Source organism: Heteronotia binoei, chromosome 10 (genome assembly GCF_032191835.1).
Source record: "Heteronotia binoei isolate CCM8104 ecotype False Entrance Well chromosome 10, APGP_CSIRO_Hbin_v1, whole genome shotgun sequence".
In the NCBI taxonomy this organism is placed as follows: domain Eukaryota; kingdom Metazoa; phylum Chordata; class Lepidosauria; order Squamata; family Gekkonidae; genus Heteronotia; species Heteronotia binoei.
This window is the reverse complement of record NC_083232.1, coordinates 104,629,262-104,657,258: the sequence shown is the minus strand read 5'-3', so window position 1 is coordinate 104,657,258 and position 27,997 is coordinate 104,629,262. Positions and strand designations below refer to the sequence as shown.

General features: G+C 49.4%; 1 protein-coding gene across 2 annotated transcripts; it reads right to left on the bottom strand.

Annotated features, from left to right (window-relative positions):
- Positions 1-27,741, bottom strand: THNSL2 (threonine synthase like 2). 2 transcript variants are annotated; one of them, XM_060247864.1, is made up of 10 exons: positions 27,652-27,741; positions 27,196-27,355; positions 25,600-25,838; positions 20,900-21,094; positions 17,289-17,441; positions 15,287-15,517; positions 5,266-5,414; positions 3,547-3,672; positions 2,532-2,686; positions 1-528 (listed from the first exon to the last, which is right to left on the bottom strand). In XM_060247864.1, the coding sequence occupies exons 3-10, from the start codon at positions 25,820-25,822 to the stop codon at positions 324-326; spliced, it is 1,437 nt and encodes a 478-aa protein (XP_060103847.1). In that variant the 5' UTR covers positions 25,823-25,838; positions 27,196-27,355; positions 27,652-27,741; the 3' UTR covers positions 1-323. The 2 variants fall into 2 exon arrangements, with proteins under 2 accessions (XP_060103847.1, XP_060103846.1); XM_060247863.1 differs by lacking the exon at positions 27,196-27,355 and having other exon boundaries at positions 27,652-27,721.
- Positions 27,742-27,997: the final 256 nt, after the last annotated feature.

Here is a 27,997-nt window from a genome sequence, read left to right as displayed (position 1 = left end):
CTATAATATATAAAAATAAGGATTTATTTGGCTATAATCCATTTTGCCAGATGTATGAAGTTCAACCAGGCAATGAGCAAAGTATATTTTTTAAAATAACATGATTTGTACTTTGTGAAAGACTTGTTTCTCTTCAGGATCAAAGACTTACACTGAACTTCACTTTTAAACAATGTTTACTGTGAGTGAGAATTCTACCCAACAGTGAATTCTTGATTCATGAGCGAAAGAAAGATATCATAATGCCATCTGTGGAGGTGTGGGTCTTCCATAGGACTAACAGACTTTGATGAGGCAAATGCCCCCGTAATTCCTGCAAATATTCAGTTTAAGACAAGAGATCTTTGTCTGGTAACTGCCTCTATTTCTTGCCGCAACACGTCTGTCCAGTTTTCGTCTCGGCTCAGCGGCCTGGATCTGGTCTCCATCTTCTTCAAGGCGCTTATCTCCGGGGCAACTTCAGGGGTAAGACCAGCTTTGAGGACAGCGTCCTTGAACTTGACGGGAGAAGCAGGAGCCAAGCAGCACCTGTGAGGGGGCGGGGGGAAGCCAAGACATGAAACTCCTCTCTCGGATACAAGAGCTGACCTTAAGGAGTAAGCTGAGTTCTGGGGGGCAGCCATGGGGGTCTGATGGGGGTCCAGGGGCTGAGGGGGTGGGCCTGCTGCTGCACACAAAAGCTAGACCCTGAATAAGCCTTGGTGGGTATTAAAGGTGCCCAACTGGACTCAACAGCTGTTCTAGGAAGTTTAGTATTCAGGGGTGATCCCTGGCTTCAAGTGGTTCAGGCCCTACCCCTTTATTCTGCTGTGCGATGCCTGCTTTCCTAGGGCCAGTGCACACATCACAGAGCACCCGGGCAGGTAGAGAGGTGCACACATCACAGAGCCTGCCTTGGATTAGGACCATGGCATGTATAGAGAAAGGGCTCCCCAAGCAAAAGAGGGTGGGAGGGGAGACGGAAACTACTCCACCCACAGGCCCCACCGACACTCCCAATCCAAATCACACAGGCAGGAAATGAGGAGAACCTGCAACTCAATCTGTTGCACAAGCCGGGGACCTTTGACCGAAGTAATGTGTGAATGAAGAATCCTCACGTATCTATCATGCAGGTCAAGTTCTCTGACCCAGCTGAAGGCTTTTGGTCTGTCTGTTTAGCAATTTCCCTATTCCTGGAATGCCCTGGGGTTCTACTTTGGGGGTGAAATGTAGCCCCAGCAAAACAGAGGTGATACTGGGGGGGGGGGGGGGAGATCTGGCCCAGGAATTGGGATGTCTCCTGTTGTGGATGGAGGCTGCACAACCTGTCAAGGAGCAGCTGGACCCAGGCCTCCTGCCGAAGAGACAGGGGCCAGCAGGGCCTGGGGGCACCTTTCCCTTGCTTCAGCTGCACCCCTTCCTGGATAAAAACGCTCTTGCCACTGTGATGCATGACCTGGTAACATCTCAATCCAATTACTGCCCTGTGAAGAAGCTGCCTTTGCTGCAGAATGCTGCAGCTGGAGGGGTTGGCAGGGAGCATGGCCCTCTGGCCCTCTTCCACCCACACTGGCTCCCCATTTGCCACACGGGGCTGGTCTCCATCTCTCCTACTCCACATGGCTTGGGGCCCAGCACAGCTGAAGGGCTGCCGACTCCCGAAGGAACCAGGGGTTGGTTTGGCACTCCCTCCCTAACTCTCATTGGCCTTTCACCCCGTTTTATTATGTTTTAACCCTTTTATATATATTTTTATCTGCATTTTAACAACGTGTTGGTTTTCTGTCCCCTTGGGTACCCCCTGAGTTGGGTGGGATAAATAAAACAAAATCAATAAACCAGACCCGGATGTTGCCAAAGCACGGGTCACTCCAGAAAAGCCTTCTCTGTCCAAAAGGGGCCACAGCCGAGGCACAAGCTTCAAGGGGACACCACAGCCAAAGACTGAATCAGATCCCCACCCCCCCCCCCCACCCCGGTCCAGTCAAGTCAGCTGGGTCTACTCAGACGGGCAGGGAGGGAGATCTTTTCCATCACCTCCTTACGGCCTGATCCGGAACGGCAGATGCCGGGGGCTGAACATGCCATGCAGATGCTCTGCCACTGAGCCAATGGGCAGGCCAACATGGTGAGACCCTGTTCCTGAGGAAGAAGTGGCCTCCCAGTCAGAATGCCCGAAGACTCCTTTCTGGGGCCACGGAGCCACTTTTTCACGGGACCCCCTCCTGGCCCCGACTGTGTTTCAAGTCCATGCCCTGGCCATGATCCACTCCAAACACTTGGTTTATTAGCACCTCCCCCCCCTCCCCTGCTCCACTCCACCCTTCCGTTGAGAGGAGAACCAGAGCTGGGTAGAGAGGACATGGAGCAGCCCACTGGCTCAGCTGATCCAGGGCCAGGCCGAGTCCCCTGCAGAAAACTGCCAGTGATGCTCAGCCAATGGGACTCCCGTTTGCCCCAGAAGCTGCGGCCTCCTGTTGAAGGAGGGGCCAACCGAACATCTGACTTGCCTTCTCCATCTCAGAATCTGGCTTCTGCAAGGAACTTACCTGCTGAGCTGGGGGCTGGGGGGGTGCCTGTAATGGTAGCCCACAGCCACGGCTGAATGCGGACACAGGAGGTACCGGTTCTCTTCCCAGCAGCTCCTCATGGTCTGAAGAATGTCCTCATCAGAGAAGGAGCCTGTCCTCAGGGCCTCTGAGAGCTGCAATCAGAAGGAGAAATGAGACATCCTGTCCCCCCCCCCAGCAGAGCACACTTGCCCTACACGTCTTCTGAGCTCCTTCCCAGGAGATGGCAGGGGCGGGGAGCATCAGGTGCTCTCCTGCAGGTGCCCTGGGGATGCCTCCCCCCCCCCCGCCCCCAACTATAAGAATATTATTCGGTGGCCCTCTTTTCAAAAAAAGCCCTCTGAAAAAGTCCCGGGGGGGAGGGGGCTGGAAGTGGGGAAGCTGAGGCATGAGACTTGCCCCACCCAGGACAGGAGCACAACCCTGCAATGCCACCGCATGGCCTGTAGCCCAACCCCCAAGGGGACACGGGGTTGCAGCACCCTGGCAGTAACTGCCAGTGAGAGCAGTGGGACTTCCTTCTGAGTAGACACACATTAGACTAAGTTGCACGAGCATGATGGGCTGAGAAATGGACTCAAGCAGGTGCCACTGGGACTCATTTCTTCAGGGCAGTCTTCGCTTCCCAGCCCACCTCCCCCTGACAGCCTCAAGTGGGTTCTGCCTGGGTCCCAGAACCTGGCTGGGGGAGTCTGTCCTGGGGAACTCCGTGGTCCCGGCTGGCCTTAGAGCCCAAGTGCTGCAGGGCAAGCACAGGCAAGCCCCAGATCCTCTCCCCCTGCTGACTGGAGCCCAGAAGGGAAGCAGCTCCTCAAGGCAAGCCTGGCAGCAGCCACCCCACCCCACCCCCCGCAGGCCACTCTGGCCCTTCCCCCCTTCCCAGGACTGCAGCTCAGCTCCCTTCCCCCCCCCCCCCTCCTTCTGGGCCTCCTGGATGGCCCTGCAAGACTGAATGGCAGAGCTGGAGAGAGCCACCAAAGAGACACCAACTCACTGCCTTCTGCAGCTTCTCTGGAAGCTTGACTTTCTTTGTCGTATAAAACTCTTCCATCAAACGTTTCACTAAGCTGCTGTCGAAGCCGGAGAGTAGCCAAAAGATCCTCTCCATGTTGTAAGGTTCCTAAAAAAGACCACACACACAGCAGCCTCGGTCTCTTCCCTCTAAGCTGAGCTGGTGTGAGCTAGCTCACAGTTTTTTAGCCTTCAACTCACACATTTCTGCCTTGGCTCAGGAAGGAAGGATGGCCCCAGAGCAAACTCACTGATGCAGGAGCCAAATCACTTGCCCACCCCAGGAAGTAGGATTTTTGCCCCCAAGACCCCACAGCTGGAGGGAGAATCAATGACTGATACTTTTTAACTGAACCTGTTCTGCCCCAACTTTCTCCTTGGGTCAGGGCAGCTTTCCCAGGAGAGGCTTCCAAATTCAGAAGCAGAAGACAGCACTGATGCCTCAACTTCGTGGGTACCCCCCCCCCCCGCACTCTTTGCACGCCCCACCCACCGCACTGGTGACCTCCCTTTCCCTTCACAACAACCCTGTGGGGTGGATCGGGCAGAGAGCATATGACTGGCCTAAGCTCATCCCGCCAGCTTCTGAGCCAGCTCTGGATTCAACACTCTCCTTATCACCCTACCCCCACCCCCCAATTACAGGGGAAGCAGGCAGGCCCCACCCACGAGGACTGACAGCCCTAACATTTCCTACAAAGTGTGGCTCTCTCATCATGGCTGGCTGAGGCCTGCAAGGAATCTTGAGAGCAGATGAAAGGGGGCGGGAAACAGGAGATGGGGGAAGGGGTCTGCTGTAATTCGCAGAATCCTGGAGAAGCCAGTTCTGTGGGGAATTCCAAATTGTTCCCCTCTCCCACAATTCCCTGAGCCTGTGGAATCACATCAGAAAAAGTCAGCCAGTGAACTAACTTGCTTCTGGCAGCTCAATCCATAAGCAATGGCCCTTTTATGTGTTGCGGGGGAGGGAACCTGCTCAAGCCCCCACCCACCTCCCCCAGAGCTTGCAGAAGTCTGCAGGGGGGGGCCTAGTGGCAGGCAGTCTTCCCACATGGGTTCCTCTTTGCCATGACGCCTCACAAGCCTTTGCCTTGTTTATCTAGTATTCAGGTACTGCTGTGTATGTTACTGAGTTTTAAACGTCTTGTAAATTCTAGAGGTGTTTGATTGGAGTGAGCTCTCCCAGAGCCTGCTGCTGTTTTATTTTGTACAGCCCCCCACCGATACCCTCCAGGCACGCTGATGTGTTCCCATCAACCTCTTCACTGACACCAAGCGTGACCCTGCGTGGGGTTAGGAGGATGCAGCCGGGAGACACAGGCCCATCCCGCTGCGGGGCCAGGGGCGATCGCAGGGTTGTTGCTGGAAGGCTAGGGTGGAGGAGGGGATTTTCCATATCGTGCACTGCACTGGGGGGTCCCTGCTAGGGGAGTAAAGCAACCTTAAAATATCTAGATCAAGAAATGGCCAGGAAAGCCCCTTGCTGACTGGCTGGCTGGGGCCACCACAAATAAAGAAATGCATTTCTCTTGAGCCAAGAGGAAGGAAGGAAGGAAGGAAGGAAGGAAGGAAGGAAGGAAGGAAGGAAGGAAGGAAGGAAGGAAGGAAGGAAGGAAGGAAGGAAGGAAGGAAGGAAGGAAGGAAGGAAGGAAGGAAGGAAGGAAGGAAGGAAGGAAGGAAGGAAGGAAGGAAGGAAGCTTACCTGGATGTCCATTGCTGAGGCAAGAGTAGCCATCCTGCTCCTGGCCACGGAGAAATCCCCCTGCTGGACACTCCTGTGGACAATGTCATTGCTGTTGACCGCAGCCACCAGCTCAATGGGGAGCCCCATTTTTTTGGCAATCAATCCAGCTAAGCCAAAGAACAAAAACAGAAGCATCAGTTATTCTGATGGCAACCTGACAGCGCCACAACAAGTAACAAGTGACGCTAAAGCCCCACCTGCCCCCCTGAGACTCTGCTCCCGCAGAAGAAGGGCCGACTGCCTACCCAGAAGGCCTGCGGGGGCCTTCATGCTCATGACTCAGTGTGGGGATTCAGAACCCTCCACAACCAGCTCCCAGCAGGAGGGACTGGGGCCTGAATCCCTCAGCCAGTCAGGTGTCCCCGGCCAGGGGACGAAGGTCCTCAGCGTGCTGGGAGCCCCAATTCACATCCAGCACATGGCCGGGGGGGGGGGGGCAGTTCCCAGTGGGTATGCTGAGGGGCTGGCACAGGAGCTTGGCGCTTCGGAGGGCAACACCAGGCTCAGGGTCTCTTGGGGCAGGATCCTGCCAGCAGGCTGAGAATCCCGCAGCAGATGGATGTGCAGGCCTGGGGGTGTGTGGAGGACTGTGGGCAATAAGGCTGTCTCAGCCAGTGGGGTTTGGCTGGGATGCACCATTCATCTAGCACTCCCTGCCCATTTCCCTAGGGATCTGAGGAGGAGGAGCTGAGCTTCCATCCTGAGCACTGGGAAAGGAAAGCCTTGCCAAGAGAGCAACAGCTGATACCTCCCTGAACAAAAACTCAGGATTTGTGCAGACTGAAGAGGGGGAGAGAGCAGCACAGGAGGGAGCCTGATCTCGCCAGAAGCTCAGCAGGGCCAGTACTTGGAAGAGAGACCACCAAGGAAGACTCTGCAGAGGAAGGCCAGGGCAAACCACCTCCACTTCTCAAGGGCCTGAAAGCCCCTTGCTGGCTGGGGTCACCACAAGTCGACTGTAACTTGATGGCACTTGACACACACAAATTGCAGTGGTAAAGAGGCCTCCGTCTGTCCCAGCATGGAAGACGGCTTGCAGCCAAGTATTGGGTGAGGAAGTCTGCCCAAGGGCTGCCTTCTCTTGCCAATTGGGGCCAATCCTCCCACAGCCAGTTTGAGGCGATGAGTGCAGAGCTGCCTTGCTTCTTGATGCAGCACATGACAGCTACATTGTCTGTGGCTGCCTGGACTACCTTGCCCTTGAGTCTGGGAAGGAAACACGACAAGACCCACACGCAGCCAGAAGCTCCAGATGGTTGGCATGCAGCCCCCTTCCTTACAGGGTTAACTGACAGCACGTCTCCCGTAGTGGGCACCTGGCCCCACAGCGAATCACCCATCGTCGTGAGCATCGCCAAAGGAGGTAAGAATGAAAAAGGGACCCCTTGCCAAAGCTGCTGATTGTGAACCCATCACCAAAGGGGAGGGACGGTGGCTCAGTGGTAGAGCATCTGCTTGATAAGTAGAAGGTCCTAGGTTCAATACCCGGCATCTCCAACTAAAAGGGTCCAGGCAAATAGGTGTGAAAAACCTCAGCTTGAGACCCTGGAGAGCCGCTGCCAGTCTGAGTAGACAATACTGACTTTGATGGACCAAGGGTCTGATTCAGTATAAGGCAGCTTATACTGAATTTACCGAGTTTCGCGCGGTACAGATGGAAGGTGCCAGAACATCTCCTGAGAGTCCTGCTTGGGTTGGAAAATAGGCTGGAAGTCACATGGCCGGGGGGGGGGGGAGGCTTTTTGCTTGGTCATCTATAAAGCTTCATCTGCTAAACTTTATCAGGCACCTTATTGAGAACCAGGGAGATCCGCCCCCCCCCCCAAGGACATGCGGCTAGAGACCTTTGAAAAGGAGGCAGCACAGAAGCAGACCTTCCAGGCAACTAAGCCCACTCCTTGTTGCCTCTCTTCCAGTTGGGCGCTGAGCTCCATGCCCTGGCGAATGGGTGAAAACACTACAACTGGTTTGCAATGCTCTCAGAAACTGGGAGCGCTGAAGCAAGTTTCATCTACTTCTCCTTCACCCCTCTGAAGAGAGCCAGAAGCAGGTCAAGCTCCTGGATCTGGCGAGGGAGCACCAGGGTCTTCTGGACTGCGTAGAGCTGATGCTGATGCTCAGCCCCAGAGCAGCTGCCACTTGAAGGAGTTGCTCCAAGGACCTCTGCAGGTCCCCCAGAAAAGGGTCAGCAGTCAGCTGACTGGGAGAGGAGCCTCCTGCATTCCAGGATCCCCTCGCATCCGAGGCACCTTCTCCTTCCCCTCCTTTTCTGATTCACCACGAGAACAAGGGTAGCGGGGAGGGGGGACAAGAGGCTCCTGAGATCACACCCCCGAGCCAGTGACTGCAAGACTGATGTGGCAGGCAGTGCGAGAAGAGGCACATGGACAACCACAAGAGTTCAAGGTAATCCTGTTGGTTCCAGTGCTCACTTCTGAAGAGAGTCTGGGGACAGGAAAGAGCCGCTGACATCAGTGCCTGGTGTCGAGGCACAGCTCCCACCACAGAGGGAGTGGCCAAGGTGAGGCAGCTGAGCTCAATTTCACACCATATCACCAAGGGCAGCAGGAGACTTGGAAGAGCCCATGCAGCAGAAATGCAAGAGGATGGATGGTGGGAGAGAATGGTGAGGCTGGAAGGATGGAAAATCCTATAGTTGCCCTTCTTAGAAGAACCCCCTCCCCTGCCCGGAACTTCTGGGATCAGGGCCTGCCGCCCCAGTGGTGCTCCCCGTGCTGGGATGAGGCCCCCCTGCTGAGTTCCAAGAATGCTACCAGCTTGGCTCTGGAGGCTCCACCCTGATGCCTTTGGGAAGCCAGGACTGAAGAAGTCACCACCCCAGGCCCGGGCAGAGACAGGGATGGGGCAGCTCAGAAGCTGGGCCCATTTCTTAGTCTCAGGAGAAGAGGAGTGGCCCATCTGCCCAGCCCCAAGAGAGCCTCCGCCGGAGAGCACTGTCTGCCAAGGCAGGAGGGCTTCACAAAGACCCCAGCGTCAAGCATCAGTATTTCGAATAAACAACCAATTGTTTGATACAAAGACTCATTTTTTTGATAATCCGTTGTTGCTCAAGGTATGGTACCTTGAGAGTGATACAGAGTTGCTCATAGCATAACGTTTTAAGGACTACATCAAAGGATATAGAAAAGATAGCCTCAAGACATAACAAGCAATCTTAAGAAAAATAAATCGCCAGGACCAGATGGACTCCCAGCAGAATATTACATCGGATTGAAAGACCATCTAATAGGTCCTTTTAAAAAAATGATAGAGCAAATATGGTTAACGGCAAAGGTCCCAGAATCATGGAATCAAGCGAACATAACTCTTATTTTAAAAGAAAATGGTGACCCTGAAGAAGTTAAGAGCTATAGACCCATATCCCTCCTGAATGTGGACTATAAAATTTACGCAGCCATTCTTGCAAACAGATTGAAAAAGATTATGAAAGAGTTGATTCATCCGGACCAATCCGGTTTCCTCCCAAAAAGACAAATGAGGAATAATATCAGAATTGTTCTAGACGTTCTGGAATACTTTGAGGTTAATTCTGATAAACGATTGTCTTTGGTTTTACTAGACGCTGAAAAGACGTTCAATAATTTGAATTTGAATTTTATGTTTATGCAGCTTAAGTTAATGGATTTTGGAGACGAATTTATAGATACTATTCAGGCAATATATAAAAATCAGAAAGCCAAAATAATAGTCAACGGGGAAACAACAGAGGAAATTAGTTTATTTAAAGGTACCAGACAAAGATGCCCTTTATCACCGCTTCTTTTTATTTTATCGTTGGAGGTGTTGAATAACACAATAAGAGGAAACTCAGAAGTTAAAGGCCTTAAAGTGAGGGAAGAAAACTATAAGTTGTTAGCGTATGCAGATGACATTATACTGATTTTACAAAACCCATTGGAATCGATTGAACATGTGCTGAGAGATCTAAAAGAGTTTGGTGAGGTTGCTGGTTTGAAAATAAACGATAAGAAGTCAAAATTGTTAACCAAAAACATGTCAGAACAGGAGGTGAGGAGCTTGGGGAAAAAGGCTGGTTTTAAAAGAGAAAAGAAAGTGAAATATTTGGGGATAACTCTGACAGAAAAATGCAGTGATATTTATGAAAACAATTTTTTGACTCTGTTAAAGGAACTGGAGACTCTTTTTTAAAAATGGGAACGGTTGCAGTTATCACTAATGGGACGAATAGCGGTTATTAAGATGACCGTTCTGCCAAAATTAATGTTTTTGTTTCAGACAGTTCATTTAAGTTTAAGGAAAGATTTTTTTTACAAAATTGAATAAAATAGTAACGCACTTCGTTTGGGAGGGTAGGAAACCAAGGATTAAACAAAAAATTCTTTGGGATAAAAAAGAGAATGGGGGGCTTGCTCTGCCAGACTGGGAGACGTATTATGTCGCAAATGCAATTGTGTGGCTGAAAGATTGGGTAAATTTAGAAAATAAAAGAATTCTGGTATTAGAGGGAAATGATTTGAAGGCGGGCTGGCATGCTAACATGTGGTACATTCAAAAAGAGCAAAAATACTTTACAAACCACTTAGTCCGCAAATCAATCTATAACGCATGGTTAAAGATAAAGAAATTGATTTACCATAAGACTCCTAGGAGGATTTCTCCAAGTGAAGCTTCCATTCAACCTCAATTATTTGATTTTACAAATGTTATGACTTATCAAGACTTGCTGAAAGAGGATGATACTCTAAGATCGAAAGAGGAAATGGAATTACAAAAAGGGGGGGGGGAATGTTGGTTAAATGTACGTCAATGCAAAATTTAGTAAAGACAAAATTAAAGGTTTCACCAAAATTTTTTACAATTATTTGGTACAATTAAAGTTGGAGGATGAGGTAGTAAAAGTGGCAATGATAAAATGGGCACAAAATGTGGAGAAACCTATTGAGTTAGAGCAATGGTTAATAATGTGGCGAATAAACTAAAAGATTAGAGCGGTGAACTTCAGAGAAAATCTTTTTAAAATGTTTCACAGGTGGCATATAACACCAATTCAGTTATCGAGAATAGATCCTAGCCTACCTCCAATGTGTTGGAAATGTGGAAAAAAAACTGGTACTTTTTTCATTTATGGTGGATATGTAAAAAGGCAAAAAAATATTGGATTGAAATGTATGAATTTCTGAGGGAAATTGTTACAAATGGATGTCAGTTTAAACCAGAAGTAATGCTACTCTCAATGATAAATGCAGAGATCCCAAAAGATGATATGTATATGATAAGCTACATTCTCACAGCGGCAAGAATAGTGTATGCTAAGTACTGGAGACAAATGAAATATCCTAAATTAGAAGTGATTGATAAAATCTTCCTGGCAGCTGAGGCGGATATATTGACTGCAATTATTAATGGGAAATCTAAAATACAGGCGAGTAAGAAATGGGAAAAGTTTTACATGTGGATTGATAGTAAAGCAGGAAACGAGGGAGTAAAAGGGGTAATTATTAATTAAGGTGGCTATGAAGAATTTAAGTTTTGATGTGAAAGAGTGAGGTAATGATCAACTGGTTAATTTACAAAAATGTCTATATCTACCTATCTCTCTGTGGGGTTTTGGGTTTTTTTTTCCTTTTCCTTTTTTTTTTTCTTTGTTTATTCCTTGTAACTGGTTTCTGGTAATAACTTGGATAAAGATATATTTATGTATTATTGAATGGGTGTAATGAGACTGTAATATTGTAACACTGTAATATTGAATTTTTCTTTTTTGAATAAATTATTTTAAATTTAAAAAAAAAGGCATAACAAGCATATGTGAATTGTTACATCTATGCAAAAATACTACCCACTACTATCATGTGGTTGGAACTTCCCTCGTTCTCATACATTCCTGCTTCTTTTGATAAGCGGTGAATGGGAACTGTTCAGGGGAGGAGCCTCCTTTCTCTCTATCATCAACGTTACTGCATTCCTACATTTTCTACCCAGAGGTGGGAAAGAGAAAAGGAAGGTGAGAAAAGTACGAGGGGGGTTGAGCTTTGAAATGCAACTATGGGAAAGGAAAGATGTTAGAACAAAGGAGAGAGAAATTAGATTCCAATAAGTGTATTGATTTAATGCACAGAAATAGCATGCTTGACATACTGCCCCCCCTAAGATTTTTTCCGGGGTTTATTCGGGTTTATTTGGTAGAATTTCTTTATTAACCTTGAAGCTCTTACATTTGAAGCCTCTACCCACTCGTCGTGACTAAGTGGGAAGTGTTTCCATCTAATTAGAAAATACAGCACCCCTCTTTTTAATTTTGCATCCAGAATTTCTTGTACTTCATGACGACTCTGATTCCCAATCTGGATAGGTTATGGAGCTGGTGGTCGAGGGTGCAATGAAAGACATGATGAATTTTACTAAGCATTTTTGGCAGATCTAGCTCCACGGTGACTTTATTGATTACTCTCTTTATTTTGAATGGACCCAGGAACTTGTAAGCTAACTTCTTCGAAGGCTGGGACATTGGTTAGTTTTTAGTCGATAGGAAAACTGTCTCTCCTATTTTGAAATCCCACAGTGGAACATGATTCTTATCATAATGTCTTTTATAAGTGTCTTTAGCCGCTTCCAAGTTTTCCTGTATTACCTTCCATTCTTTTCCTAAAGTTCCCCACCATTGTTCAAACGATGAGGGTAATTCCATGGCATCCCCTCCTGGTAATAATGGGAAAGGTTTCCCTTCATAGCCATTTACTACTCTGAAGGTAGACGTCTTGGTGGAACTGTGGACACTGTTGTTATATCCATATTCTGCAAAGGGTAGCAAATCCACCCAATTGGATTGTTGGTGATTCACACAGCACTGTAAATATTGTTCTAGGAGCTCATTTACCCTTTCCATCTGTCCATCTGTCTGAGGATGGTACACTGAGCTCAGACCTTGTTCCATGCCTGTTAATTTGCAAAACTCCCGCCAGAAGTTGGCAACAAACTGTGGCCCCCTATCACTAACGATCTTATCAGGGAAGAAGTGTAATTTAACTACATGTCGGAAGAACAAGTAGGCTAACTTCTTCGCATTAGGCAGTTGCGGGCATGGGATGAAGTGTGCTTGCTTTGAGAAAGTGTCCACTACTACCAATATTACGGTTTTCCCTTGAGACATGGGGAGCTCTACAATAAAGTCCATTGAAACTACTGACCACGGCCTCCCGGCTGTCTCTAAGGGTTGTAGTAATCCAGGGGGTTTCCCTCCCCTTTTCTTGGCCATTATGCACGCTGGGCAGGTGGATACATAGCTTGAGATGTCTTTCTTCATATGTGGCCACCAAAATTGTCGATTGACCAGTTGTAAGGTTTTTACATAACCGAAGTGCGCTGAAATTTTACTATTATGGCAAAACTGTAGCACTTCTTTCCGGAGGCTCTCTGGCACATAGAGTTTCCCTTCCCAGTACCAAAACCCTCCTTCTCCCTTGATAACTCCTTCTGGTTTGGTATCTCCCTCTTTCTCCACCTCAGTGATTAGTCTTTCTCCTCCCCATTTTTCTTCTATGTTACCTTTTTTTGTTTTGGATCTGGTAGTGGCTACCTCGACTAGGTGATTGGGTGATATGATAGAGTCAAAAACTTCCTCTCTTTGACTGTTGTGTTGAGGAAGTCAAGATAATGCATCAGCCAAGAAATTTTTTGATCCAGGAATATGCTTTAAAGTAAAATCGAATTTGGCAAAAAATCCCACCCACCGAATTTGTTTTTCAGTTAGTTTCCGACACCCCGTAAGGGCCTCTACGTTTTTATGATCTGTCCAATTTTCAAACGGGACTTGGGCTCCCTCTAGCCAAGACCTCCAGGTTTTTAACGCAAAAGTCATGGCAAATGCCTCTTTGTCCCACACGGACCAATTCTGCTGTTCTTGGGAAAATTTCTTAGAGATGTATGCACAGGGTCGTAGCCTCCCTTCATCATCTGCCTGCATTAATATTGCTCCCACCGCGACGTCGGAGGCGTCACATTGGACCACGAAAGGTCGCAATTCATCTGGGTGACTAAGGATAGGTTCACTGGTGAACAATCTTTTCAGTTTATTAAACGCCTCCTGGCACTTGGCTGTCCATGCTAGTTTAGCGCTTGGCCTTTTTGCTTCTGGACCCTTCCCTTTTGTTTTAAGAAGGTCCATCAGCGGCAACATAGTGTGTGCAAAGCCCTGAATGAAATTATGGTAAAAATTGGTGAATCTGAGGAAAGATTGGAGCTGTCTACATGTCCTCGGGGGTTCCCAATCTAATACTGCTTGTATCTTTGCGGGGTCCATAGCTAGTCCCTTTCCAGACACTCTATATCCCAAATAGTCCAGTTCTGTCTTGTGGAACTCGCACTTAGACAATTTAGTTTATGTTCGTACAGAGTGCTGAGTACTTCCCGCACTAATTTCACATGAGACTTTAAATCCTTGGAATAGATAATTATATCATCCAGGTACACCTCGACCCCTTTATATAAATACTCCCTTAGTACTTCATTGATGAAAGTCATGAAAACTCCGGGCGCCCCTTGTAATCCAAATGGCATTACTAGGTACTCAAACTGACCCATGGGAGTATTGAAGGCGGTTTTCCACTCGTCCCCTTCTTTTATGCGCACTCTAAAGTAAGCATCCCTTAAGTCCAATTTTGTGAAGATTTTCCCTTCCGACACCGCACTCAATAGGTCCTTAATCAATGGGATGGGGTAGGCATTCGAGGTGGAAGTCCCATTGATCCCTCGAAAATCTGTGCAAAGTCTAAGCCCCCCCGTCCTTCTTTCTAAACAATACTGAGGCGGCATGTGGTTCTGTTGCCAGTCTAATGAAACCCCTCTTTAGGTTTTTGTCTAAGAATTTCCCCAGTTCAGCCTTCTCTGCTCACCCCATGGAGTACAGTTTTGCCTTGGAGAGTTCTTGCCTGGGGATTAGCTCTATGGCACAGTGGGTATTCCGGTGTGGGGGAAGTTCATTCGCTTCCTCTTCGCTAAACACCCCTCTTAAATCCTTATATTCCTTGGGGATGGAGCGCACTTCTTCTACTATTAAGCATAGTCTTTCATTCCTGGGGGGGAGGTTCCATGCCCCAAGTTTTATCCCATTGGTGGCGATTGCACTTACTGTCAGTAAAGTCTATGATTTGGTCTCCCCATTTAATGTCTGGTTCATGCTTCACCAACCAACTTACTCCTAAAACCACGTCGAAAGATGCAGAAGGAGCAATTACAAAGAGTTCGGTATCCCAGTGATTATCTATGCCTACTGGAGAAAAGGAAGGTGAGAAAAGTACGAGGGGGGTTGAGCTTTGAAATGTAACTATGGGAAAGGAAAGATGTTAGAACAAAGCAGAGAGAAATTAAATTCCAATAAGTGTATTGATTTAATGCACAGAAATAGCATGCTTGGCACCCAGACAGGGTCAGCATGGCGCCCTCAGGACGACACACGTGTTGCGACTCAACAGATGCACAGGACGGGTATACAGCATTCTAGGGAATCCCAGCTGTTGCTCTCAGAACAACCCAAGTGCCTGCTTGGCGCCATTTCCCAAAGCAAACGATGTGCTCTGTACAGATTCCCACAGCGAGATACGAGGTTTCGCTTTCCTGTGGAGCAGCCCCTTCCGATCCCACCGACAAGCAGAAGAGGAATAAATTGTGGGAAACTAAAACTTACACACAAGTGGCAGAATGCATTTTTGGCCGCAGAATTTAGTAACCTCGGCAGTAATTTTTAATGCTTAGAAATAATATGCTGAAATGAAAACGATGGTTAGTTCCAGCTGTGTCTCAATGACCAAAACCAGAGTTTTGTTTGTTTTAAGTAGGAATATCTGGTGAGAGCAAGAAAGATCAGCTGCCCCCAGAGCACCAACACAGAAAGTTCTTTGAGGCAGACACTTGAAGGCAGAGCCCAACTCCCACAGCAGCCACAGCGCCCCGCCCCCAGCTATCTCTAGGCCCAAGACATGCTGTGCTGGATTTCACCCACCTGTGAGATTCCCTCCTCCCCCAGTTGGAACAACAATTTCCACCACGGGCAGTGGAGCAGCATCTATGGGTGGGGCACACTGGAAGTAGGCGTAGAAATGATGAGCCATCTGCACCAGGATTCTGGACCAGTTGACCGAATTCAGGCTCATCAGATGGTGTCTTCTGGCAAAAGCCTCATCTGCAAACAATTCTTTGATGGGCTCATCAATGTCATCGCTGTTTCCATCAGCTGAAGGCAGGAGGAGAGAGCGAGAAAGGTGGGCAAGGAGCCCGCAGGTGATCCAAACACAGTGCTGCACCAAGCAACTGGGGCACGGCAAGCACACCCCCTCCTCCCGCCTGCCTCTGAGCCTGCTCGCTAGGTCTTCCCCTCCCCTCGTGGGAGAGCACCCCAAGACATACCGTGTGGGTCAAGGTCACAGCCTGTGGGAGGAGAGATCGGGTGGTACCCCCTGCCTCTGCTCCCTCCGCCCACCTAGGAGGGGCAAGTCTGAAACCTGCCCCAGCCTGAAGCATCACCCTGTATATGGCTTGCCTACTTCTTTAAAATGAAGTTTTACATTCATTTTAAAATTTTTCATTTAAATCTTCAGGTGTGGGAAAAAAGAGGGTTTCCAAATTGTTCCCTGTATAAATTAAGAAACTGGCCCTCCTTTGCCATGATGCTGCAGCCTCCACAACACACAACCTGCCCTGCTCCCCACTCCCCCAGGGCTTGCAGGCAGTGCCAGGAATGGGGCCTCCGGGCTGGAGGGGACACACCCGATGAGGCATGTCTCAAGCACTCACAGATAAAGCAGGGAGGGACGGCCATAAACACGATTTTCAGCATTTGCAAATCGCTGGCAGTATCAAGCAAACTCTGAACATTATGAAATATTGCACTTCTTTTCATAGCCTTGCTCTGGATATCGAAAGGGTGGAACCTTCATTTTGTCTAACTGTGCTGCAAGAAATGGGTTTGGAACTCAAGCAACACAAACACTCCACTGTTTAGTGAACTGGTAATTTATTCAGTTACTGATGATACTGGTAGCAAAATTAGTTTTGCTGGCAGGCTATGCAGTTGACCCCCTTATACGTGCTTAGGTTAATGGTTACGTTTTCCAAGTGAAAGTGGGAAGTGAAGGGCGGTTGAAATTGACCCCTCCCCCACTGCGCAGTCTCTTCTCGAAACTGGTGTTGCACTATCAGTAGTCTGGCCTTGGGAAAGGAGTCTTGGTGCTTGTTACCAAGGTAAGGAAATGGAGGTGGCAGCACAAAAGCACAGCATAGCAAGCAAACTGATACTGGAGCATAATTCATGGCAAGGCCCTTGACAGGCAGCAGCTCTCCCGAGGCTGGCCGGGTGGGGGCCTCCTGGGTGGTTGTGCAGGAGGGTGCTCAGGAGCAGCTGCTATCCTTCCTGCACCACCCATCAGCTGATCGGCAGGGACTGGCAGCTACTCCTGGGCACTCTGCCCATCATGCAGGGGCTGGGCTGGCCCCCCCCTCCATTTGAGCCGCCGGAAGGGTGGGGGCAGCCTCCAAGCACCTCCCAATTCAACAGCTGCCCTCCTCCCTGCACACTTTAAAGACTCTGCTGAGCAGCTGGCTGGCAGCTCTTGAAATGGCGACGGAGGGGCCAGCTCAGCTGCCCATGGGATCAGGAGAGCACCCAGGAGCAGGCACCAGCCTCCCGGGTGATTTGGGACCTTTCCCTGCATGGGAAGGGCAGTGGTGCCTAAGATCACCTAACGGGTGCACTGAGCCTGTCTCCAGGGTCCTTGGAGAGGCCTTTCATGCCACCTGCTTCCTGACCCCTTGCAGTGGAGATGGCCACGTTTGGGCCTGGGACCTTCTGCGTGCCAAACGGACCCTCTGCTGCTGCACCCCAGCCCCTTTCTTACTCGGAAGGGTCTTGGGAACACAGCTAGACACACCAGACTCCACCTTCGCTACAATTCAGAACATGAGAAAACAAGAGAGGAAACACACCAAGGTCCCCCAACGTAACTCACCGAGAAACACATGGACGTTCTCTTCCGTGACTGTAGTCATCTGCAGCTCCTGTTCTTGGCTACAGAGACCGTGCGGCAGCAGAACAAATATGTCCATGTTCCTTTCACCTCTGACACTTTCAATTGCGGAGCTGCCAGTGTCTCCGGACGTCCCTGGCCAAAGAGAGGACCCAGGGAATGCTTAGCTGGCACAACTCTGGCAGACCAGCGTGACTCAGGGGCTCCCCATCAGTGGCACTCAATGTCTGGATCTCTTCCCCCCCCCCTTTTTAATTTCACTCACTTTTTAGTTTAGCACACTTGATATCTCTCCTCTTTTTTCTTTTTCCTTCCTCTTATCCTTTTTCCTAATCCCCACCCACTGCAACACAACAGTCCTTCCAGAGGGCAGGCTGTGGGGGGGAGGGGGGTCTGCAGCAGAGGAGCCAGATTCGAGTCCAGCGGCACCAGAGCAACCACAAAGATTTCCAAGGCAGAAGATCCCAAGGTTCCTTCCAAGGCCCCCCCCTCCTCCGGCCTGAGAGAAGGGAGACCTGGGACTGTCAAAGCTTCTGCCCTGGAAAGCGGCCTCTGCACTCTGGCAATGGGCGGGCCTCGAAAACCTTCTGCACTCCAACACTGCAAGAACAATCTACAATGGTTTGAACTATTTCAGTAGTGGAAAAATACTTACAAATTCATAGAATCATAAAGTTGGAAGGGACCTCTGGGGTTATCTAGTCCAACCCTCTGCACAATGCAGGAAACTCACAAACACTTCCCCCTAAATTCACAGGAAATTCATTGCTGTCAGATGGCCATCTAGCCTCTGTTTAAAAACCTCCGAGGAAGGAGAGCCCACCACCTCCCGAGGAAGCCTGTTCCACTGAAGAATCACTCTAACGGTCAGGAAGTTCTTCCTAATGTTGAGCCAGAAACTCTTTTGATTTAATTTCAACCCATTAGTTCTGGGGCCACAGAAAACAATTCCACATCATCCTCTATATGATAGCCCTTCAAGTACTTGAAGATGGTGATCCTATCACCTCTCAGTCGCCTCCTCTCCAGGCTAAACATCCCCAGCTCCTTCAACCTTTCCTCATAGGACTCGGTCTCCAGACCCCTCACCATCTTTGTCACCCTCCTCTGGACCTGTTCCAGCTTGTCTATATCCTTCTTAAAATGTGGTGCCCAAAACTGAACACAATACTCCAGGTGAGGTCTTACCAGAGCAGAGTAAAGCGATACCATCACATCACATGATTTGGACACTATACTTCCTGTTGATACAGCCCAAAATTGCATTTGCCTTTTTAGCCACCACATCACACTGTTGACTCATGTTCAGCATATGAATGTTGTAATGATTGCAATAACCATTTCTCAATAACTGCATTTATCATATTTCATAAGCTGCTTTATAACAAAGGTTGAATCTAGCCCATTTCCCCAACCTATCCCATTCCCCTCCATACTACAATCCATGTCTCACATGGTTTTGGTGTGATGTAGAGACCATCACGCTTGGCTGCATGACCACCACCTCCTTCCTTTCTCAGCAGCAGAAAAGTGAACGGGATCCAACCCTACATCTGTTCCGTTCACCCGGCAGTCCTAAACAGAACTGCACCCTTCTAAGCCGACTCCCTTCAATGGACTGCAGTGCCAATCACTGTAGGAACCGACCATTTTCAACATATCAGTCTGAAATTGGAGCAGTAGCCAGTTTTCTCCAGATCCAATTCCATTTCTCCACAAAATACTTTAAAATTTAGCATTATCAATTGATTATCAGAGTGACAGAGTGTGGAGCATCCTGTCAAATAAATAATTAATAAACGTATATGTCTATCAAAGTTTTTAAATCAGAGAGCAAGTCCAGAAAGTTTACTGTCTTCTACTGCCAATGTGGGCCTGCCGGACTCAACAGGTATGCTGCTTTGTGAGATATATAGTTTTATATTTATATATATATAGTTATATATAGTCTTCCCCAATTAAAAGAATGTGTTAGGGCTTGTATCTGGATCTGACCTAGTCCAGGCGCACGGACTGATGAGGGCCAGGGAAATGGATCAAGATCATCACTTTTTAAAATTCTGCTTTTGTTCTAATTTCTTTGCCATTTCTTCTTAACAGGATGTGTCTTATCAAGAGTCGTGGAAATCCTATGCTCTGTAGCTAAAAATGAGATTGAGACACTGTCACCAAAGTGCACAGCGCAACCTCCTTCCTCTCTGGAGGCAGCGTTCCCGTCTTCCCTGGATCTGGTCTCATAACTCACACAGAAGTGAGGCGTGACTCCCACAAGCTCTTCCCCTGCGGCCACCAATCTGGCCAGTCTTGAAGGTGTGGCTGGTCTTTGGCTCTTTGCTGCTGCTGCAGACAGACTAACGTGATGACGACTCACAAGATCACTGCAGGACTCCAGGCAAAGACCCCAGCTAATGTGGTCTCCTGCTTCCAGCAGTAGTCAGCCAGATCCTCCCCCCCACACACACACACACAGACAGGGCATGATGGTGACAGCCATTCCACCTGTCCAGAAATCCACTGCCCACCAAAGGCCACTAGGCAGGGCTGGCATGTGGGAGTAGGCAACCTAGGCAATTGCTTCCCAAAGGGGTGGAGGACAGGCGCCCCCTCCCCACTCGCACTGTCCCTGAGCCTCCGACTCGACACTGAGGGGTCAGAGGAACTCCCCCAGCCCTTCAGTGCCCAGGAACAACGGCGTTTTCATTCCTTGGAGAGCGCTGAGGACTGAAAGCATTGTGTGTTCTTTCTGGGCACCGAGGGGTCAGAGAAACTCCCCTGGCCCCTCAGTGCCCAGAAACAATGGTGCTTCAGTGACTGACATGATGACATCACCTGGTGACGTTATCACGCCCCAGGCACTTAGTGTGCATGCCAACACTTTCCCCTGGTGGGAGGGGAGATGGGTGCACGTCAGCGTTCTGCCTCAGGCAGGTGTGGGGAAAATTTCAGAAATATGTTGAAAAACAATGGAAGGTTAAAGGACATTTGGTGATCTTTGACAATAGCTGAAAGCTAGGGGAATAGTAAATGGACTACAGTTAAAAAATGACACTATGTGATCAGACCTTTTTTTTCCGGGCTCTCAGACAGCGCCTGCTGAAGTGGCAGGATCCCGGCAGCAGTCAGTGGCTGCCCATTCACACTGCTAGCCCGGCTCAACCACGGACCCAGCACGGAAAGGGTTCCTTTTTAAGAAGGCCCCCGTGTGTGTGCTCAATTAGAGAAGCACACAAGCGCACCTCAGAGAGGGGTTAGGGGGAAAAAACACCCAAGCTTGCGGGAAACAACTTGGCGCAATCACAAAGCTTTTCCACTTATGTGTCGCCCCAGCGCATCCGGACAGCAGCCAATTATGCGACCTACATCCGATTTAGGGGGATGCTACTGGAAAAATCCAGGTAGCTTTTTGATGTGGATAGGAGGCATCTGGAGACGGGGTGAGAGCGGGTGCAGCAGACGTGCTTGTGTGATCTGAATGGGAGGTGGAGCTAGGTTGGGGCCCCCTTCGTAACTCAGCCCTTTTCTTGGCCACAAGCAACAGAAATATTAAAAACAAGATGAAAATCCACACAAAGTTAATTCCAGGGCAAACATACCCACAAGAATTGTGACGTGCTTCTTCCTCTTCTTCAGAAAGTATTGTAGAAACTGCCCCGTGCAGGACAAGGCCAAATCCTTAAAAGCAAAGGTGGCACCATGCCAGAGTTCCAAAATGTTTAAGTCCTTCTTCAGTCTTGACAGAGGAACAACCTCCTTGTGTCTGAACCTTCTGAACGCCCCGTCAATCAGGCCTAGAAAGAGGCAAAGTCAAAGCACCTGAGCAACCTGGGAACAGCCTGGAAAGGCTTCATTCTTCAGCTATCAGGAAATCCCTCCAATGGGAGACAGGCATTTTAAGCTTAAAACAGTCATCCCAGGCAATTTCAACTGCAACCGGGCTTCCCCTGCTTCAAACTAAATACTCAGCTGTGAAACCTGCACTGTGCCTTTTAATCCTTCCCATTTCTCCCAGCTGTTGACTTTAAAGTGACTGAGCCCTTCCATTCCCAGCAGCTGCACAGCCTTTCACTGTTGCCAGAAACAGACAGACCTTTCAAAAGAGGAATACTGTTGTACAAGAGCACATTCACCCTCCTGGAATGGCAAGCAGGCATCTTGTCCAGCAGACAGATCGCAGGCTTTGTAGCAGAGGACAGCATGGCTACCCTTGAATGCTCACAGGCCATTCAGGATTGTCCCAAGCAAAAGGGCCGGTTTAGAAGCACCCCAGGATTGCATGGCTCCTCATACAGTCTCAATCCCCAGGAAGGCAGTCTCCCCTCCCTCCCTCCCACCTGCCACAGCAATCTCCCAGAAGCTCCACGAGCCATCTGCTTTGCTGCTCACACGGGGAGAAGGCACTACACGGGCTCAAGGTGCACAGCCCTGCCTACCAAATACCCGTCAACAGCAAAAAGGTGCTCCAACTGGGAAGAGTTCCCAGCAGCTTCTACAATTGGGGAGGGGAGGGGGGTGGATTGCTTCCCCACTCCCTGAGGCTGCTCTCGCTGCCACCTCTATGGCTCTTCAAAGATTCAGAAGCAGCAGCTCCGGCCTCGGCCAACCCACCGCCCCAGCGGCAGACAGGTACCTGCTGGCTCAGCCCAGGCCTCTCCTGCTCCTCGTGGGGCCTCAACCTGCACCCCAAGCCCTGGAAGGCAGGCTCCAGTGTTGCTGCGGCTCAGAGGGGGCTCCAAAGCAGGTCACAGCCTCAACAGGACCCCAGTCATTCTTCCGGCCTTTTAGCCTGTCTTATTTTTAAAGGCCAAGTCATTTTTTTCAGCATAACCAAATAATTCAAGAGCTCCATCCAACCTCTCAGTGAACCTGTTCTGAGCCAAAGCTGACATTCCAGGTGACGTGAACTGGGCCACTAGAGTCTCTCTGCCACCCCCCAGTGCTGCCCGCCTCCTGTGCGGGAGATGAGGGGCTTCCCTATGATGTCGTTCCCACCCACCTGCGGGCAGAAACAATGACGAGGCCAGGAAGTGAGAAGCCACAGAGCCCTCCCAAGGCTAGTTCCCCACCAGGCCTTCCCATGGGGCAGTCCCAGCTGGGGTCACACACAATGACTAGGTTGGCGCTCATGGCTTTACTCCTATCAGTGAGGCTCTCTGTGCTTTGGAAATTTAACAGTCCCTCATGTAAAGGAGAATATCCCGCGATTTGGACTAGAGACATGGGAGTGCTGGGACAGGAGTCCGCAGAGTAGCCTTGCAATGGCTGACTTCCTTCCTCCTCCAGGGTCAGGGACAGCGAGGGGTGTTAGGAGAGAGGCTGTCAGCCTGCGTCCATCTGGTGGGGTCCCCCAGGGGCCATCCTCTCTTCTCTGCTGACATCTTCATGCACCTCCCCCTCTCACCCAGCTGGTGCAGAGGTTCAGTAAAGAAAGAATAAGCACCTAAGGGCAACTTCCAATAAGGAGAGCTAAAGTGTAAAACACGACTGAATTGCATATATCACATTTGTAAGTACAATCCTGTAACTCCGTGATTTGGTACTCTCCCCTTAAAAGTATCGCTGCCCAAATCTGTAGAAGAGGAGTCTTCCTTGTGTCTCTTTCGCCTTGCAGTGTTCTGATGGGTGTAAAGTCTCCAACTGCTTCTTGAAGTGCAAAGTGACTTTATATAGAGCAATGGAAATGGTCCTGTCAAGGCAATCCACAGCATGAAAGAAATCCCAAAGGGAGAGGAGAACCATCTTTCCTGCACTTCTAATGGTTCTGTATATCTTTCTTAGCTCAGTCCCTCTTAATAATAGTCAGTTTCTTCTTGGGGTCACAGAAAAGAACATTCATACATGGATCAAGGCACAAAGTTCCAATCTCTGCACAAAGACTCCAGCAAGACTCCTCTGGGCAATTATACTCTTAAAGGGAGAGCACCAAATGGAGTTACAGGATCACAGTTGTTGTGATAGTATTGTTTGTATGAATGCGATATATGAAATTCAATACTTTATAATAATAATAATAATAGTAATAATAGATTTTATTTCTACCCCGCCCTCCCCGCCTAGGCGGCTCAGGGCGGCTCACAACAATTCATACATTAACATAAATGATAAAACATTAGATTTAACAATTAAAATTAAACATATAAAAACCAGTTAATTAAGTTAAAAATACATAATTTAGTTATATTATATATATATATATCTGGCAGCAATAAAACTGATCTGGCGCTGATTCTGCCAGTTAAGATAATATTAAAGATGGTGGTTCTTTGTTCCTAACAACTCAGCAGTCGATATCGTTATAAGCTTGTCTAAAAAGGGCGGTCTTGCAGGCCCTGCGGAACTGGTCGAGGTTCCGCAGGGCCCACACTTCCTCCGGAAGCTGGTTCCACAGTGCAGGTGCCGCAACTGAAAAGGCCCGTACTCTGGTGTTTTGGAGTTTGACCTCTCTCGGCCCAGGGATCGTCATTTTATTTTTGCCCGTTGACCTCAGTGCCCTCTGGGGTTCATATGGGGAGAGACGGTCCCTTAGGTAGGCTGGTCCTCGGCCATATAGGGCTTTAAAGGTAATAACCAACACTTTGTACTGGACTCGGTAGGTAATTGGCAGCCAGTGCAGTCCGCGCAGCCCTGGCCGTATGTGCTCCCACTTCGAGAGCCCCAATAATAGCCTGGCCGACGCGTTCTGCACCAGCTGCAGCTTCCGGGTCCGGCACAGAGGTAGCCCCAAGTAGAGGGCATTACAGTAGTCCAATCTTGAGGTGACCGTTGCATGGATCACTGTTGCGAGGTCACGGCGTTCCAGGAAGGGGGCCAACTGCCTTGCCCGCTTCAGATGGAAGAATGCTGACTTGGCAGTGGCTGCTATCTGGGCCTCCATGGATAATGAAGGCTCCAGTAAAACACCCAAACTCTTTACCTGGCGCGCTGATTTCAATGGTGCGCCATCGAAAGTTGGGAGAGCTATTTCCCCTCCCAGGGCACCGCGACCCACACAAAGGACCTCAGTCTTCGCTGGGTTCAACTTCAACCCACTCAATCTGAGCCACGTCGCTACAGCCTGCAAGGCCCGATCTAGGTTCCCTGGGGCGGAGCCAGGCCGGCCGTCCATTAGTAGATAGAGCTGGGTGTCATCTGCATATTGATGGCAACCCAGCCCAAACATCCGGGCAATCTGGGCAAGGGGGCGCATATAAATGTTAAACAGCATTGGGGAGAGAACTGCTCCCTGAGGCACCCCACAATCAAGTGTGTGCCTCTGGGATCGTTCACTCCCAATAGCCACCCTTTGTCCCTGATCAGAGAGGAAGGAGGAGAGCCATTGCAAGGCCAACCCCCCAACCCCTATGTCGGCGAGGCAGCGCTTTAGCAACTGATGGTCGACTGTGTCAAATGCCGCCGACAGATCTAATAACATCAGTACCGCAGCGCCGCCCCGATCCAGGTGCCACTGGAGGTCATCCACCAAGGCGACCAGCACTGTCTCCGTCCCATGGCCCAGTCGAAATCCAGACTGGCACGGGTCAAGAACGGAAGCGTCATCTAGGAACCTCTGTAGCTGCAACGCCACTGCCCTCTCAATGATTTTACCTAAAAATGGTAAATTAGACACCGGACGGTAATTCGCCAATTCGGCCGGGTCTGCTGTACTTTTTTTTAAGAGAGGGCGAACCAACGCCTCTTTCAAAGGCGTTGGGAAATGCCCCTCTGCAAGGGATCTATTTATGATGTCCCGTAGAGGACATCTAAGCTCCTTCTGTAAAGTAAACACTTTAGTAAATAGTTGCAATAGAGCCCCGTGGCGCAGAGTGGTAAAGCTGCAGTCCTGCAGTCCGAGCTCTCTGCTCATGACCTGAGTTTGATCCTCGGCGGAAGCTGGGTTTTCAACTAGCCGGCTTGAGGTTGATTCAACCTCCCATCCTTCCAAGGTCGGTAAAATGAGTACCCACCTTGCTGGGGGAAAAGTGTAGATGACTGGGGAAGGCAATGGCAAACCACCCCATAAAAAGTCTGCCGTGAAAACATCGTAATGCGACATCACCCCAGAGTCAGAAATGACTGGTGCTTGCACAAGGGACTACCTTTACCTTTTTTAAATAGTTGCACTCACTGGGAGTTGCCCTTTGGTGGTTATTCTCTCTTTACTAAGTCCTCACAAAAGGCAACAGTACGAGTGACTTGTTTACCGGAAAACAAACAATGTTTAAAGTAATTTAGAATTTTCAGCTAGATCCAAGTATTTAATAATTTCTGAAGCCTCAAGGTTTTTGGCTTTCAAATATTGATAACTGATTAAATGTACCATTCAGATCCGCTCTGGGAATAAGTTCAGCTGGAATGAAGATGGAGCTCAGCTGTTTCACCAGTTCCGGGTAGGAGAAGCTGCTCCATTTCTGAAGTGTGACGTGGTCCAGAGCTGGGATTGTCTCAGGCATGAGGAGACCACCATCTGTAGCATACCCCGAAAACAGAGCGTCTTCAAAATCCAGGCTCCCGGCTCCTCCTCGCGTGCTGATGTACTGCATCGTTGGCTCCTTGCCACTGCAACGAACAGCCGTCTGCATGAGCTGGGACTCCACCATGATGGGGTGGCTCAGGACAGATAGCTTGGCCCTTCACTGACTAATCCCTCCAGCAACTCTAAAGGAAGCCAGCTTCAACCAGCTCTGTAGAGTCCCTGTGTGAACCTCCAGCCCACTGAAGGGAGAAGGAGGGAACCAGTTTACTCTTAGGGAAAGGCTTTCCGTAACACTGAATGAAAGAAGCTGCCATGGTGCCTTCTCTCAGGCACTTAATTACTCATCTTTGGAGTGTAGAAGATGAAGGCATTGGATTTATACCCCACCCTCCACTCTGAATCTCAGAGCAGCTCACAATCTCCTTTACCTTCCTTCCCCACAACAGACACCCTGTGAGGTAGATGGGGCTGAGAGAGCTCTTACAGCAGCTGCCCTTTCAAGGACAACTCCTGCAAGAGCTGTTGCTGACCCCAGGCCATTCCAGCAGCTGCAAGTGGAGGAGTGGGGAATCAAACCCGGTTCTCCCAGATAAGAGTCCACATACTTAGCCACTACACCAAACTGGCTGCTACTGCTTCATTTCTCTTTCCTTTTATTTTATTGTCAACAGTGTTAGCTGAAAGATTTGCTGGCTTTTGGATGGGAGTTGAGTAGGGTCGCGAGGGCTAGAGGACAGCTCTGTCTTACCTCTTGCTGTTCATAAGTAGAGAACTGAGTAGGTTTGATATAGTTATTAGTTTCTGGGTAGTGCAGTTTTTATGTATGAAGACATAATACAACTCTCTTCTTCCTCTTTACAAGTATTTTAGTATGTTTCAAATGTTTTTGAATTGTATTAAGTGGTTTTAAGTTGTCTTAATTTAGAGCACACTGATTAGAGGGAACAGATTTATATCAGAGATTGCTGCAACGGGTAAAAAGCAGGCCCCACTTTTAAATGAAACTAAAGTAAAGCAGACTAGAGGACTTTTAAACTAGTTTCTCCAGTTTCCCTAATAGCACTGGTTCGACCCTTTAAGGCAGCTGGAGGTGGAGGAGCTTGACAGATGCCCTCTGAACCAAAACAAATCATTTATCTTGAAGGGGAAAGAGGATGTGGCAATTCCTGAGAGGGGTCTCAAGCTCTCAGTCTGCTGGCCAGGCGAGCTGCACTGCTGGCAGACACACTCCAATTTATCTGTAAGAGGTTTGTGTTTATCACAAGGTATTGTCAAGGTAAAGAAGCCGCTGATTGAGGAAGATCCCCTACCAACTGTCTCTTGGAAGCGTCTGTTTCTGTTCTCATTTTGTAGGGCACCTGGAGTGAGCCAGGTGGGCTCTAAAGGTGTTGGAAAGCAAGCTATGCACATTTCAGGTTATAGAGTTAACTGTTTGTTTACCTGATAGAGGAAATGATGTATTGTAGCTTAAACCCAATTAGGGACTGACACTCCTAAGCTTTGCAATGGTCAGACAGCAGGTTAGATGTGAAAAGCTCTGATCTTGTTTGCAAGCGGAATAGCCTGTCTTCCTGTCCCAAATGCTTTCTGGGGACAAGGACTGGAAGACAAAGTGATATAAAACCTTAGCCATGAAGGGACCAGCCATATTTAGTCAAGCTGGTAAGCGAAGTTGTATTTCTTTTCCGGATGTTCTTCTAGTACATTTTATTTCTTTTGCTAAGCTTAAGCCTCATGTCCATTTGTTGCCGCTCCACACCTCTGCATTTGATGGCATTTCCCAACAGGAGGCGAAGGGTCCTTGTGAGATCTGCTCCCGCCCCCTCCCCCTCCCCAGGCCCAGCCTGGTTCCTGCGGCCCCCTCCCCTCCCCCCCCCCCCGAGGCCGCGCGCGCACCTGCCCGCCTCCTCCTCGCTGCCGCCGCCCGGCCCGGCCCGGCCTCCTCCGGCTGCTGTAGCGGGGGGGGGGGGGAGGGGAGGGGCCTCTGGGGCGTTTCCGGGGCCGGGCTCCGGTGGCCCCGCCCCCCAGCCGAAAGGGGCCGAGCAGAGGTCGCAGGAGGCGGGGCCAGGAATGGACAGGACTGGCTGGCAGAGGGGTCAGTCAGCAGAAGGGCACTCGGGCCTCCCCCTCCCCTCCCCGCCCCGCCCGCCCGCCCCAGGAGGCAGCAAAGACACCGGCGCTTGTGAGGACCGCTTTATTGTGGTTGGCAATCCAGAGGTTGGCAGCTGCTTCTGGGCGAGAC

Bases quoted from the DNA above. Each gene is read 5' to 3' on its own strand.
- THNSL2 (XM_060247864.1), bottom strand. From the start codon at position 25,822: ATGCAGTACATCAGCACGCGAGGAGGAGCCGGGAGCCTGGATTTTGAA. The intron at 21,095-25,599 runs GTACATTTAATC...GCCTCTTTCTAG, and splicing joins TCCCAGAGCGGATCTGAATG to GCCTGATTGACGGGGCGTTC. The intron at 3,673-5,265 runs GTAAGCTTCCTT...GGTCTTTTTTAG, and splicing joins CCTCAGCAATGGACATCCAG to GAACCTTACAACATGGAGAG.